The sequence below is a fragment of the Ictalurus punctatus genome, chromosome 26, assembly GCF_001660625.3.
Source record: "Ictalurus punctatus breed USDA103 chromosome 26, Coco_2.0, whole genome shotgun sequence".
Taxonomy (NCBI): Eukaryota; Metazoa; Chordata; class Actinopteri; order Siluriformes; family Ictaluridae; genus Ictalurus; species Ictalurus punctatus.
Genome location: NC_030441.2, coordinates 8,295,569 through 8,310,350, shown reverse-complemented (window position 1 = coordinate 8,310,350; position 14,782 = coordinate 8,295,569). Strand labels below are relative to the sequence as shown.

General features: G+C 38.5%; 1 protein-coding gene across 1 annotated transcript; it reads right to left on the bottom strand.

Moving 5' to 3' along the window:
- Positions 1-2,201: 2,201 nt before the first annotated feature.
- On the bottom strand, positions 2,202-13,980 carry LOC108258953 (cell surface A33 antigen). The gene is made up of 7 exons (XM_017458020.3): positions 13,836-13,980; positions 8,854-9,020; positions 8,246-8,471; positions 5,405-5,569; positions 3,698-3,814; positions 3,423-3,555; positions 2,202-3,110 (listed from the first exon to the last, which is right to left on the bottom strand). The coding sequence occupies exons 1-7, from the start codon at positions 13,864-13,866 to the stop codon at positions 2,675-2,677; spliced, it is 1,275 nt and encodes a 424-aa protein (XP_017313509.1). The 5' UTR covers positions 13,867-13,980; the 3' UTR covers positions 2,202-2,674.
- Positions 13,981-14,782: the final 802 nt, after the last annotated feature.

The window sequence follows — 14,782 nt, the reverse complement described above, 5'->3', positions numbered from 1 at the left end:
ATTCGCTTTTTTTTTTTTTTTTTTTTTTTTTTTTTTTTTTTTAAATAAATAAAGATGGTGTCTCAGTTCAGTCTATGGCTAATTACTAATTTCCAGAGGGGTGGGATACCAAAACACTTAATGCATTTTGAAGAGGACATTTGTGACTAAATATGGATCTGATGGACTTTATACCGATGGAAATGTGCATGATTTATAAAACCGCAAGCGAACTGGATTTTCGTCTATGTAGGTAATGTAAGGTAGTAAACTTTTATACAAGTCCGATCTTTGGTTTAAATGTTATAATTTTATTGTGGCAGTTGTATACGGTGTTTTACTGTCAAAAAAAGCTTTAGTCGTGCTCTCCGATTTATCTCTGTCTCAGTGACTACGTTTACACGGACAGCAGTAATGTAATTATTGACCTTACTCTGAGTAAGATAATAATGTGATTAAGGTGTTTACACGAGTCTCTTTTAGAATACTCCTGTCATGTTCCCGTTTTACATGTTATAGAACATAATTAGATTAACAGCCCGCGTCATTACGTCACCGCGTCACGCCGTCCGACGTCCCTCCAGAATTTCACGCATCAATTTCACGCTCCACTGCATTCAGCCTATGGGGAGGTCATGGAATGAACGAACGACTCCGAACCCGAACTAATCATTTGTGTTTCCAGGGAACAGATGTGATAAACGTGGCGTGATAAAAAGAACGACCCGGATCGGGAGGTGAACTAACAGACTGCATAGCCTGAAGCCTAATGCTAAGCAATTAATCATTTCTGTTTCTCATAATTCAGCCTCAGCTGCATCAGCCTATAGTTTATTAAATACTAGATGTGTTGGGGAATTTAACATGTAACATTTTAATTATGTTCTGCTGAAATGAACAACATGGCTCGAAAAAAGATTCGTTCATTTTGCTGAACGAGATTCAAAGATCTGAGTCAGTAAAATGATCCGAACTTCACATCACTACTGAATAATCTCATATAGGATGTGATTGGGTGAGTTCACTTACCCACCAGATGCAAAGCGCTTTAGTTTAATGGTGTTCATTACTGAGGCTCTGATCAGGATTTTTATGACCGAAACCGATCCAGATACCAATCCTTTTTTCTTTATGCTTCAATCAGGAGGTCAGTCATAAACAGTTAAATGTAAGCTCTCTGGGTTAAATAAGAACATGAAAATTGGAGTTGACTTTTCTGGTGATGTCGGGCAACTGTGAAATTACATGAAGTGAATGCGCTGTCTATTAAAGTTAGTGAAGAGAGTGAAGGAGAGCAGCAGTGTACTGTATGTGTACAGACTGAACAGTTGCTACTCTTGCTTATGATTGGTGAGGAATCATTTAATAAAGAAGTTTGACTTGCACCCCACCTTGTAGCATGAACATTAATACATTAATTATTAAATTAATAATAATAATAATAATAATAAGCACCGGGGTCGGTGTCTTCTCCTCTACCCCCACTAGTGTGTAGCATCCCTCTAGATGATGCAACAGCAGCCATAGTGCAACAGAACACCCACCATACACCAGTTATTAGAGGACAGGAGAGAGTGATGTAGCCAATTCAGAGATGGGGAATATTAGAAGGGCTAATGGGGGAATTTTGCCAGGACATACCCCTACTCTTTTACAATAAGTGTCCTTGGATTTCACATTTTTAATGTGCAGAGTCAGGACCTTGGTTTAACGTCTCATCTGAAAGACAGTGCTGTTTTTATATTACATAGTGTCCCCGTCACTATACTGGGGCATTAGGCCCCACACAGACCACAGGGTGAGCTCCACCTTTTGGCCTCACTAATACCACTTCCAGCAGCAACCTTAGTTTTCCCCAGGAGGTCTCCCATCCATGTACTGGGCAGGCTCAACCTGCTTCAAACTGCTTCGCTTCAGTGGGAAACCAGGCATGAGCCACAAGGAGATATGTACTGCATGTAATATACTGTTAGAGAGTGTATTACATGCTAGAGAGTTAGAGAGTGTATTACATTACACCATACCACATGCTGATAAAGCCTAAGACTACTTTAAATGGATAGGTTTTTAGATAGAGGATGTAGTCTCTGAGCTGAGAAAGTTTACACAGAGAGCCTATCGTTTGGGGGGTGGGGGGGTGAAATTGCAAAAATTCAACAACTCTAGGGGAGCCCACAAAAGGGATGCACCCTACACAATGCTGAAAAATTTGAGAACCACTGTTCTAATGTATACAGCTTTATTTATAAAAATAAAATAAAATAAAAATTTTAAAAAACCCACCACCACATTTGATAAAACTACTAAGAGAGAAAAACCTTTCTGCTATTTATTAGAAGAGAGAAGTCCAGAATAGAATAACGACTGGGATTTTTGTCGGAAAGCATCTGTGGTCCAGGAAGCCGTTGTGAAGGTGTACTTATTGAACACTTCTTTCAGGTTTCAAACATTTCCACATTAAAATACTTTGCCTTACAGATTCCACAATAGTTAACCACTACCCAAAAGCCCACAGATTACACCTAGTTCATAAGATATTTAACATTTAACATTTAATATCATGCAATTAAAGGTTTGAAAGTTAGCCAAGCAATGTTCCGAACAAAAATAAAAATAAAAAAAATAACCTCCTTTTGGCAATTTCAGATAAATTCAGTTTAAAAATGTATTTAAAAAACAGATCTTGCAGGCCTACTTAGCCTCTAGTTGGCTTATTAGCAGGAACATTTGGAGATCTACTGCGGTCATCAGGGTGGCCATAACGGTCTCGGCGGTCATCATATCGATCACTTCGTCTGTCATCATAGTCATTTCGGCGGTCATTTCGGCGGTCGTCATCATAGCGGTCATTTCGGCGGTCATCATAGCGGTCATTTCGTCTGTCGTCATAACGGTCACTTCGTCCGTCGTCATAACGGTCACTTCGTCTGTCGTCGTAGTCACTTCGACGGTCATCATAACGATCAGCATCATATTGACGGTTAAGTGGCCGCTGATCATCACGGTCTAGCCGGTCATCATAGCGATCATCGTGTTCGTCGTTTCCGTCAGCTTTGCTCTTGAGACGTTTGTCTTGGCGCGCTTCAAGTTCCTCTGGCTCTTTATCTGTGTACTCGCCATCCTCTGCTGATCTGTTGATAATAAATTGAGCATTGTTTATTCCCCACCCATGGGCAATTTGTCTGCTGAGCATCTTGACCATCACCACAACAAAGAAAATGTACATTACACCAGCAGTCAAAGCAAGACAAAAAGGCAGCAGATGAATTAAAAGATTTTTTTAAATTACCCAAGACTACATGTTTTATAGCCACATTCATATTGATGCTGAACATTTTTTCACAGCCAAAAATCTACCCAATAGTAATTCTCAATTACAACAGCTCTTGCTTAGGTGTTACGTTGCTTGACACACCAGTTTTAACAATTATGTAATAACATACCCCATGGCGTACTCCTCAGACGTGTCCTTTTTCCGGCATCGGCGGCAGCAGCAGACAATGACCACGATCAGGAGGAGGAGACCAACTAGACAGCCTCCAATTATTCCTGCTGTGGATCCAATGTTCATGGAGTCTGAGGGAGAGAACAGCACAAAACAGTGAAGGGAGAAAGAAAAAAAAAAAAAAAAAAAGTGACGTCAAAAACTGAGATAGAAAAAAAAAGGATTAACATTGAAGCATGATGCACAGTTTAAAAAAAATAAATAAATACTTGCATGGCATGACGGCCAAAGTCAGATTACAGGATGCACTGCCAACTTTATTGGTAGACGTGCAGATATAAAAACCACTGGTGTCCGCGGAAATATTGTAAAGTGACAAAACTCCATTCACTAAAGAGAGAGACATACAAAAAAAAGTTATGGTAATAGAATGGAAAGAGCAGAAGGCAATGTTTCCAAATAAATACAGTGGTGCTTGAAATTCTGTGACGTCTACGTTTCTGCATAAAAATGACTTAAAACATCAGATTTTTACACAAGTCCTAAAAGGGAGGCAAAGAGAACTCAATTAAATGAGACAAAGATATTATACTTTGTCATTTATTTATTAAGGAAAATGATCCAATATTACATATCTGTGAGTGTCAAAATTACGTGATCCTCTAAGATTAGCAGTAAATTTAAGGTGAAATAAGAGTCAGGTGTTTTCAATCAATGGGATGACAATCAGGTGTGAGTGCCCTGTTTTATTAGGTTCATGGAAGTGTATCATGACATGAATAAAGGAGATTTCTGAGGACCTCAGAAAGAGAGTTGTTGATGCTCATCAGGCTGGAAAAGTTTACAAAACCATCTCTAAAGAGTTTGGAGTCCACCAGTGCATAGTCAGACAGACTGCATACAAATGGAGGAAATTTATGGCCATTATTATTCTCCCCAGGAGTTATCTACCAACAAAGATCACTCCAAGAGCAAGATGGGTAATAGTCTGTGAGGTCACAAAAGAACCCAGGGTAACTTCTAAGCAACTGATGGCCTCTCTCACATTGGCAAATGTTAATGTTCAGTCCACCAACAAATGGTGTGCATGGTAGGGTTGCAAGGAGAAAACCACTGCTGTCCAATTCAAACACTGGTGCTGTCTGCATTGGGTAAAAGATCAGTGGACAAGCCCGAAGATTACTGGGAAAAAAGTTTTATGGATGGATGAGAACAGAATATAATTTTTGGTTTAAATGAGAAGTGTTATGTTTGAGAAAAAAACACTGCATTCCAGTATAAGAACCTTATCCCATCTGTAAAACCTGCTGGTGGTAGTATCATGGTATCATTTTCCTGCATCTGGGCCAGGACAGCTTGCAATCATTGATGGAACAATGAATTCTGAATTATATCAGCGAATTCTAAAGAAAAATATCAGAACATCTGTCCATGAACTGAATCTCAAGAGAAAGTGGGCCACGCAGCAAGACAATGACTCTAATCACAAAAGTCGTTCTACCAAAGAATGGTTAAAGAAGAATAAAGTTAATGATTTGCAATGGCCAAGTCAAAGTCCTGACTTTAATCCAGTAGAAATGTTGAGGAAGGACCTGAAGAAAGCAGTTCATGTGAGGAAACCCACCAACATCCCAGAGTTGAAGCCGTTCTGTACTGAGGAACGGTCTAAAATTCCTCCAAGCCGATGTGCAGGACTGATCAACAGTTATTGCTGCACAAGGAGGTCACACCACATACTGAAAGAAAAGGTTCACATACACCCCCCCACAGATGTAATATTGGATCATTTTCCTCAATAAGTAAGTGACCCGAGTATTATATTTTTGTCTCATTTGTTTAATTGTGTTCTCTTTGTCTACTTTCAGGATTTGTTCAAATTTAATGTTTATGTAGAATATCACAAACTTTCAAGCACCACTGTAACTGGAGTTCAATATAATTCCCATGCAAAGACACAAGATGAAGACCAAGTACACGTACCATCAGTGGCCTTGGGTGGATTCTGTCGGGGATTATTACCGACATCATAGCTTTGCCATTTGTACACCGGTACTGGCATGCCCTCCGCTGAACGACAGGTTATGTTGATGTTCTGGTAAAACTCTGCTTTTCCCTGAACAGCGCAGATGGGTTTGGAAGGAGCCACTGTTTAACAGGAGAAGATCTGTCAGAATTACTGCACTGCAAATTAGTTGCACACCTACAGGTTACTGAATAATGTTATGTGGGATTTTTACCCAACACACTGATTGTACAGCTCTCCTGCTGCAGTCTATAACTATGATACCCTACAAAGTGGTTTCCCATCAGAAGGGGTCCAAACTATTTTTTGGGAAGCCAAGCACCCTTAACTATCCAGCATATCTTTAAAGAACCATTGAAAAACCCAATTTTCTAAGAGTGGACACATTAACTGCAACCACCCATATCTCCTTCTTGGTCTCCTGATTACCTGCACAGTAAAAAAATATTTATAAAAGTTAACAAGTGAAAATATCTTAAATATAGTCAAATTCATCTAGTATTTTAGATTATTCTGTGTATTTCTGAGGAATCTGAATATTTCTGATATTCAGAAATACAATCAACTAAATGACTAAAATGATTAAAACCCATGTGTAAACATTTAGAATAAACCTTTGTATGCTCTTAAGTGTTTGAAGTCTATCAATAAATACATCCTGATAATGGTTCACTATATCACAGACTAAAACTATCAGTCTAAAAACTAATGGGTAATATAGTAAAAGAAAAGCACCAAAAAAATTATTATTAAAAAAAAAAAAAAAAAAAAAAAAAAAAAAAAAAAAAAAGAGTGTTATTATGCTAATTTAAGTACTTTAGGAAGAGGAAGGTCTTTATTAGGTGTTGTTTGAAGACTCAGCTGTTTGGACATCTAGAGAAAGTTCATTCCACCACCTAAGAATCTTTATGCATGTCTTCCTTGTAGAGATGGTGAGACCAGTCAAGCAGGGCTCAAGGATTGGAGGGCACGTGGTGCAGTGCAGGGTGTGATCAGTGATTTGAGGTAGGTGGGCGCAGGTCCGTTTTAGGCAAGCATCAGGTGTTTTAAAGCTGATCCAGGAAGCTACAGGAAGCCAGTGGAGGGAGCGTAGCAATGGGGTGTTGTGGAAATCCAGTAGTGCAGCTGCATTTTGGATCAGGCGCAGAGGTAAAATGGCTGAATAAGCACCTCAGTGGCCTGTAAAGATAGAAATGGACAAAGGAGAAATCGACATGAGTGTGGCAGATTAGCAATGCGAGAGGAAAAGGACAGTTGATTGTCCAAGGTTACACCAAGGCTGTGTTCAGTAACCGAAGGCGAGATCAGAGAGTTTTCCAGGGAGATCACAAGATCCTGACATGGGGATGAACAGCAGTTCAATTTTGCTGGGATTTCATTTCAGCTGATGAGCTGCCATTCATGCTGAGATCTGAGCAGAAACAAGGAGGGTCTCAGGGAGGGGAGGAGAGGATGAGTTGCGGGTCATCCACATAACAGTAGTATAAGAATCTATGTGAGGATATGACCTCATCAAGCGCTCAGGTATAGAGGGAGAACAGAAGAGGACAAGTACTGAGCCTTGTGGGATACCAGATGAGATTCTGTGGGGAGCAGATATGGATACCCTCCACATCAGCTGGTATGAGAGACCTTTCAGGTAGCAAACCACTGCCATGCTGCACCACGAATTCCAAGACTCCTGAGTATTGACAAGAGAGTCTTGTGGTTGACCGTGTCAAACGCTGCTGAAAGGTCGAGGAGGATGAGGATTGATGACAGTTTGGTTGGTCATCAGCATGTAGCTTCTAAGTGAAAGCCAAAAGAGCAATCTCTGTGGAATGTGCCGCTTTGAAGCCAGACTGGTTAGGATCTTGGAGGTCGTTCAATGAGAGACTCACAGTTGTTTGTAGGCAGTGCATTCAAGAATTTTAGAAAAAAAAGAAGCGATACTGGTCAGTAGTTGCTGATTAGAAAATTGTGCCGGTAAAGGAGAAGGGGAATCCTGAGTGGGTATTGTAAGAGTTGGGGTAGGAGTGAAGGGCTGGCAGATTTTTTTTTCAATCTTCCCATCATAAAACGTTGCAGTCTTCAGCAGTCAGGGAGGATGGAGTCAGTGGAGAAAAGATAAGGCATATTCTGTTGAGTTTAAATTGCTCATATTTACTGCATTTTAAGCATTTAGCAGACACCTTTATCCAGAGCGACTTACTTCGCTAGGTCAGGGACTAAGAATTCCAAGTTCAAGAACATTTTGTGAAAACCAGACATTTTATATTTCTGGCATTAACTAAAGAATATGAAAAATAATGAAAGCAAGCCAAGACTAAATGAAAATCATTCAATTCTTTAAGAAATGCCACCACATAAAGGAGGACTGGCCAATCTGTCTGCATATAGCTGTAAATAAATGCATCAGCTGATGAAAGATTAGTGCTTCCTTATTTCTGTTACCATTATATGCATTATTAAATATTTTTGACATAAGTGAGTAAAAATAACTTCTACCTTTCAGCCTTTATTCTCATCACTCATTTCATTCCCTCAGCTGTCTGTGAATTTGATCTTTTATGAAAAGTTTACACACAAGAATTTTGACTACAAAATGACTCCAACTTCAAATCATCCAACAAGCTGAAATGTTTGTTTGCATCTAAGCTGCTCCAACAGGTTCTGAAGAGTCCCGGCACCATCAAGTAAAACATTAACATCTGAATATTTCTTCAATGAAGTGGGGAAAATTAAGGATTTTGAATTATCATCATTAGCTTGCATACTATTAACTGTTAGCACTAGATATTACCAGCTCCTGTACTTACCCAAAACCACAACAGTAGTGATATCTGATTGTTTTCCTTGGGTGTCCTTAGGAATTTTAACATCGCACTGATACACTCTACTGTCCTTCGATGTTAGAGAACTGAGCATCAAGTTCGCCCATCCTTTAACAATGTCTACCTGAAGTGAAGCTCGGTTAGTATATTCATCACTGATGTCCACATTATCCGGTGTACTTGAGAAGTGGTAATATGTGAGGATGCTAATCTATAAGACAAAGAATTTAGCACAAACAAAATCATAAACCATTTCATGATAATAGTTTATAGCAGAGCATGTGTTTATACCATGCAAACATTACACATCTTTAGGTTTTTATATTATTTAAGGCATGTTCAGGAGGGTTATAGTTTGCTGGACTTAAAAATAGATTTAGTGATATGTAAACTGTATGTTATATCTATAAATGTAGTTTGAATCAAGTGCTGGAATTACAGCTTCTCTTAGCAATACACACACCAGGAGTTCCAGCAGGCCATTTCATACCTCGCTTACAATCATTAAAACAATTCAGAAGAAATACAAGGAAGGTGAAAAGGAAGGTGCTGAAGCAGCACAAGAAGCAAATTTGCTGAAGTGAGTTCATTACTTCAGAATCTGCAGAATTATCTGGTTGTGCAGTCCATGAGATGATGATTGATGGGTTGTCTGCTTTCTGAGGTTTGAAGTTGCATGGTATAGTGCCGTTGCCCCCACGGGCAAATTCATAAGATTGGAGTGGGATGTCAACAGTTAAAGATGAGGTCAGGTGAATCACTGCAGAGGGAAAAAATAAATTTCCATTATTATCTTAAGCATAGCAGTGTGAACAACATAGCTAATACTTTCTAGTTTTTTTTTCTTGCAGGCAGCCACCTCCAACCTGGAAGAAAAAAAAAAAAACACTTAAAGGTTTCTTTTTGGTGTGTTTGAATTTGTCAAAGCGCTTAACTGAATCATTTTTGGTGCAACACTGGATGGTAACTGTTAACCAAACCTCAAGGTAAACAGCATGATTCAAAGTAATAAAGCACTGGCTAAGACAGAAATGTGACTGGTGGAACAAAAAAGATCAACCTTTCAGAGTTCCTCAACTATGATTTTGTCCAAAACTTTAAGCAAATTGCAGTATTTAGAGACCATGATCTCAGACGCATCAAAATAATAAGAAGAAAAAACCTTAACCTTTCTCGAGTTTCTTGAGTGTTATGGCAAAGGCTGTAAACACTTATGTAAATGTGCTTTTTTGTTTGTTTTTTATTTTTAATACATTTGCAAAGAATTCAAACAAACTTCTTTCACGTTGTCATTATTGGTATTGTTTGTAGAATTTTGAGTAAAATAATTAATTTAATCCATTTTGGAATAAGGCTGTAACATAAAAAAAATGCGGAAAAAGTGAAGTGCTGTGAATACTTTCCGGATGCACTGTAGTAGTAAAGATAGAGGGTTGGTCAAGCTATAACTGAAATTTACTGGTTTTGTGCAAATTCTTAGCTACTCGTAATGTTTGACAGTACTTAGTTGGCAGGATTAGACAGACATTTATTTGCGAATGTCTGTCATGTTTACCTGAGAAGTTACATGAGAAATTGTACAATTATGCTTGAAACCTACACTTTGAAAAAAAAATATATATATATATATATATATATATATATATATATATATATATATATATATATATATATATATATATATATATATATATATATATATATTGCAGAGAGTCTTTGTGAATGACAATACCTTCATATTTAATTTGATTAATTATTAGTCAATAAAAAATTATAACTAGTAGACTGAAAAACTGTCTTTGCGATTCATACTCATTTCTGTCTGAAAAGTCTCCAGCAACTAGGAGACTTATATCGACACTATGGATTCCTACAGCCATGTACAAATTTATGTCATTTGTAACAACCATAAATTGTTACAGCAGATGTTATCAGGTCAGATCGTTCCTCCATGAACCCATACTGGCACTGCTTCCTACCTTCCCTTTGCAAGAAGGCGGACACGCAGACGTATTGCAGCACATATCAGAACCCATCTATCTACATATTACATGTACATATGTCTACCCGTTTCTTATGTGCTACACATGAGCAAGTGACGGAAGCTACAGACCCACATATTGCCATATTTAATAGTAGCCCATGTGAAATTGTCAAAAGTATGCTTATTATAATAAATTGGTAGTACTGTGGAAAAACTTGGATTAAACTATGTATTTGAGTGATGGCAAAATAAAGTTTGCTGAAGCAACAATGCTTTCCCTCCCAAATGTTTCGAAAGAGTTCATTACACAACGCTTTTAAAACACAGCGCACATTAGTGACATCTGGTAGTCAAAAGCATGAAGTGCAGATAGTAATTTTTCGGGGGTTTGACAAGACTTTGTTTGAGCCCACAAAATTTTAATCCAGATGTACAGTGGTGCTTGAAAGTTAGTATTATTGAAAGCAGAAATATATATATATATATAAATAAATGACCTAAAACAGCCTAAAAAGTCCTAAAAGTAAATAAAGAGAACCCAGTTAAATGAGGTGAAAATATTATACTTTGTCATTTATTTATTAAGCAAATGACTCCAACATTACATATCTGTGAGTGGCAAAAGTATGTGAACATCTAGGATTAGCACTTAATTTCACCTTCAAATTAGAGTCAGGTGATTTCCATCAATGGTATGGCAATCAGGTGTAAGTGAGCGCTGTGTTTTATTTAAAGAACAGGGATCTATCTAAATCTGATTTCACAACACACATTTGATGCACACAAGTGCATCATGGCATGAACAAAGACGATTTCTGAGGACCTCAGAAAAAGACCCGCTGAAGCTCATCAGGCTGGAAAAAGTTACAAAACCATCTCTAAAGAGTTTGGACTCCACCAATCCACAGTGAGGCAGATCATGAACAAATGGAGGAAATTCAAGACCACTGTTACCCTCCCCAGGAGTGAGGACCATCAAAAAATCACTCCAAGGGCAAGACGTAATAGTCTGTGAGGTCACAAAGGAATCCAGATTAACTTCTAAGCAACTAAAGGCATCTCACATTAGCCGATATTAATGTTTATGAGTCCACCATCAGCAGAACACTGAACAACAATGGTGTGCATGACGGGGTTGCAAGGAGGAAACCACTGCTCACAAAACACTGTTAGCAATCTGCAGACAGCACCAATCATGTAGACAAGCCAGAAGGCTATTGGAAATGTTCTGTGGATAGATGAGATGAAAAGTGAATTTTTTGGTTTAAATGAGAAGCATTATGTTTGGAGAAAGGAAAACATTGTCTCCCAGCATATGAATCTTATCCCATCTGGGAAACATGGTGGTGTTAGTATCATGGTTTGGGCCTGTTTCGCTGCATCTGGAGCAGGACGACTTTCCATCAGTGATGGAACAATGAATTCTGAATTATATCAGCGAATTCTAAAAGGAAAATGTCAGGACTTCTCTCAGTGAACTGAATCTCTGATAGTATCGGAACTGTGAACTGAAGAGAAATAGGGTCATGCAGCAAGACAATGGCCCTAATCACACAATTCGTTCTTCCAAAGAACGCTCAAAGAAGAATAATGCTTTGGAATGGCCAAGTCAAAGTCCTGACCTTAATCCAATAGAAATGTTATGGAACGACCTGAAGCAAGCAGTTCATATGAGGAAACCCACCAACATCCCTGAGTTGCAGCTGTTCTGTACTGAGGAACGGGCTAAAATTCCTCCAAGCCGATGTGCAGAACTGATCAACAGTTACCAGAAACATTAAGTTGCAGTTATTGCTGCATAGGGGGTCAAACCAGATACTGAAAGCAAAGATTCACATACTTTTGCCACTCACAGATAAGAAATATTGGATCCATCCATCCATTTTCTATACCGCTTATAAATTTTCAGGGTCACAGGGAAACCTGGAGCCTATCCCAGGAAACATGGGGCACAAGGCGGGGTACACCCTGGACAGGGTGCCAGTCCATCGCAGGGCACACTCACATACACACTCACACACCCATTCATACACTACGGACACTTGGACACGCCAATCAGCCTACCATGCATGTCTTTGGACTGGGGGAGGAAACTGGAGTACCCGGAGGAAACCCCCGCAACACAGGGAGAACATGCAAACTCCGCACACACATCGCCCCGGTGGGACTTAATATTGGATCATTTTTCACAATAAATAAATGACCAAGTATAATATTTTTGGTCTCATTTGTTTAACTGGGTTTTAGGTCATATTTATGCAAAAATTTAGAACATTCTAAAGGGTTCACAAACTTTCAAGCACCACTGAATCACCGAGGGATTACTGGAACATTTGTTCATATAGCAAACATAATGGCAGTATCTTTTCAGTGCACGTAGAGACATCGGGGTACTTTGTTTTTACAGTATTTTCTGCTTTTCCTCCTTATTGACGTATGTTGGTAAAGACACATTCAATAAACGTTTCTCCATACTTTGGGGTTTATTTTCTGTTGTTCCACCGAGTCGGAGACACTCGATGCTGTTAAACATCGAGCAGAGGTACAGTAGATCAATGGGGGGGAATGTTTATTTCTTTATTGCTGAACTCCAACAACTGTACAGTGAGTCAGTGTTAAAAAAAAAGAGGACTAAAATTGAATACGACTCCAAGTAAGATTTCACAAGAAGCAGCACACAAATTTAATTTTTATAGTGATATTTGTTATAATTTGTTTCATTAAAAAAAGAAGAATTTGGGAACCCCTGCATACTACCAGATGTTAAAACTTGACCATTGGTGGCGTTGTTTGCCCACAGTTTAGTATAATTGGGTGGTATGTTTGGCCTTTTTCTAGTTAAAGATAATTAAGCATTAACCAAACTCCACCACTTAGTCAAGATTAAACCTAATCAGCTTTTCCACAAAACTCGAAAGGACTATCTCTCATTCCTTACGGAGAATTAAATGGACAAGTATAGCAAAACAAAAGGAAACCGCCATAAACAAATGAAGCTCGTGAACACAAGGCGTTGGCTCGTGACTTCCGCCATTCAGCTAGAATTCTTTCACGAGACCACTTGTATTATCTAATGGCAAAGTATCCTAGATTTATTTATGACTTTAACTAAACTTGTTTTCCACTCTCGGAAATTAAATCAATATTCACAATTTTATAACGGAGGACATGCTTTAAAAAATCACCTGCATGCAATTAACCTGGGAAAACATTTCTTCAAACAAAAGAAAAAAAAACAATTAGATTATTCTCTATAATGGTTTTCAATTTTTTTTTTAATGAACGTGATTATTATTATACACGAAATATTTCGGGGGGGGGGAACAAGGACGTGAAATATATTCATATGATGTTACATGTGTTATGTGCTTTAAGGGTGAGGGAATCGTTTAATCTACAGTTTATCTCTAAACTAACACAGTTCACAGAAAGAAATAAACATGGGATTACAGGTATTCTGGAATTACAAACTGCTGTTCAGACAGATCCTGAGTGACAACACCTCACTTAGAAGACTAATTAATCTACAGCTCATGTTTCTGGCCTGGGATGTTAATAACAAGATCATAAAATTCTAGAAATTTTACTTACCCGCAATAAGCGAATAAATAGTTAGAATCATGTCTGCATTAAAATGAAATAAACCCTTTCTTTGGGGAGAAAAGAAAAGCTCATACAGTAGAAACTGCCTCAAGTGAGCGCGCTTCTGTTTAGTGGCTAGAATAAGAGCCGCCGAAGCCCCGCCCACTAATCCAGTCTCATCTTGTTCATGTCGTCAGGTGTGGAGAGGTTAGCACCTGAGCTAAGGTTTCCACAAGGGGAAAATATGTATATATACTCTTCCTTTTTAACAGGTTCAAAAATTTTGATATACAACATTATGTTTGCTCTTTTTCTATGTGTATCCTCAACATTATAATTTACATACAGGTAGTTTTTGAATGTGAACACTGAAAATGAGGCAGAAACAGGAAGTGTATTTTCATGTTCACAAACATGCGGAGATGAGAAAAACCGGTTTGGTGAGAGTTAGACACTGAGGGAGGACAGACACACACACACAGAGTTTTCTCTCTCTCTCTCTCTCTCTCTCTCTCTCTCTCTCTCTCTCTCTCTGTGTGTGTGTGTGTGTGTGTGTGTGTGTGTTTTTAAAGGTGATTTCCTTTGAACTATGCAATGCTGGAGTTAAATATTTCTATCCCTATAAGCACACCAAAACATGGTTATTTGGGCCATTTACCTGGACAAGACTGAACTGGAACAGAGGGAAACACTGGGCTATTTTTGTAAAGGCCTCCTAACCACTCAATGGAATAATAGGTCCATTTAAATAGCCATTACGTAGATACAATTTTTGTAACACAGAGTTTACACGAAGACCTAGATAGGTCTTTTTAATACTTAAGGAAGACCTAGGCCATTGCGTCACTGAGCATGTGTTCAGAGAGCATGGGGAGAAAATGTAAAATACTTCTGATAGCAAACTAAGCTCGAGCATGTATCAACATGTAACTGACTGTAACTGTAACTTGAATCCT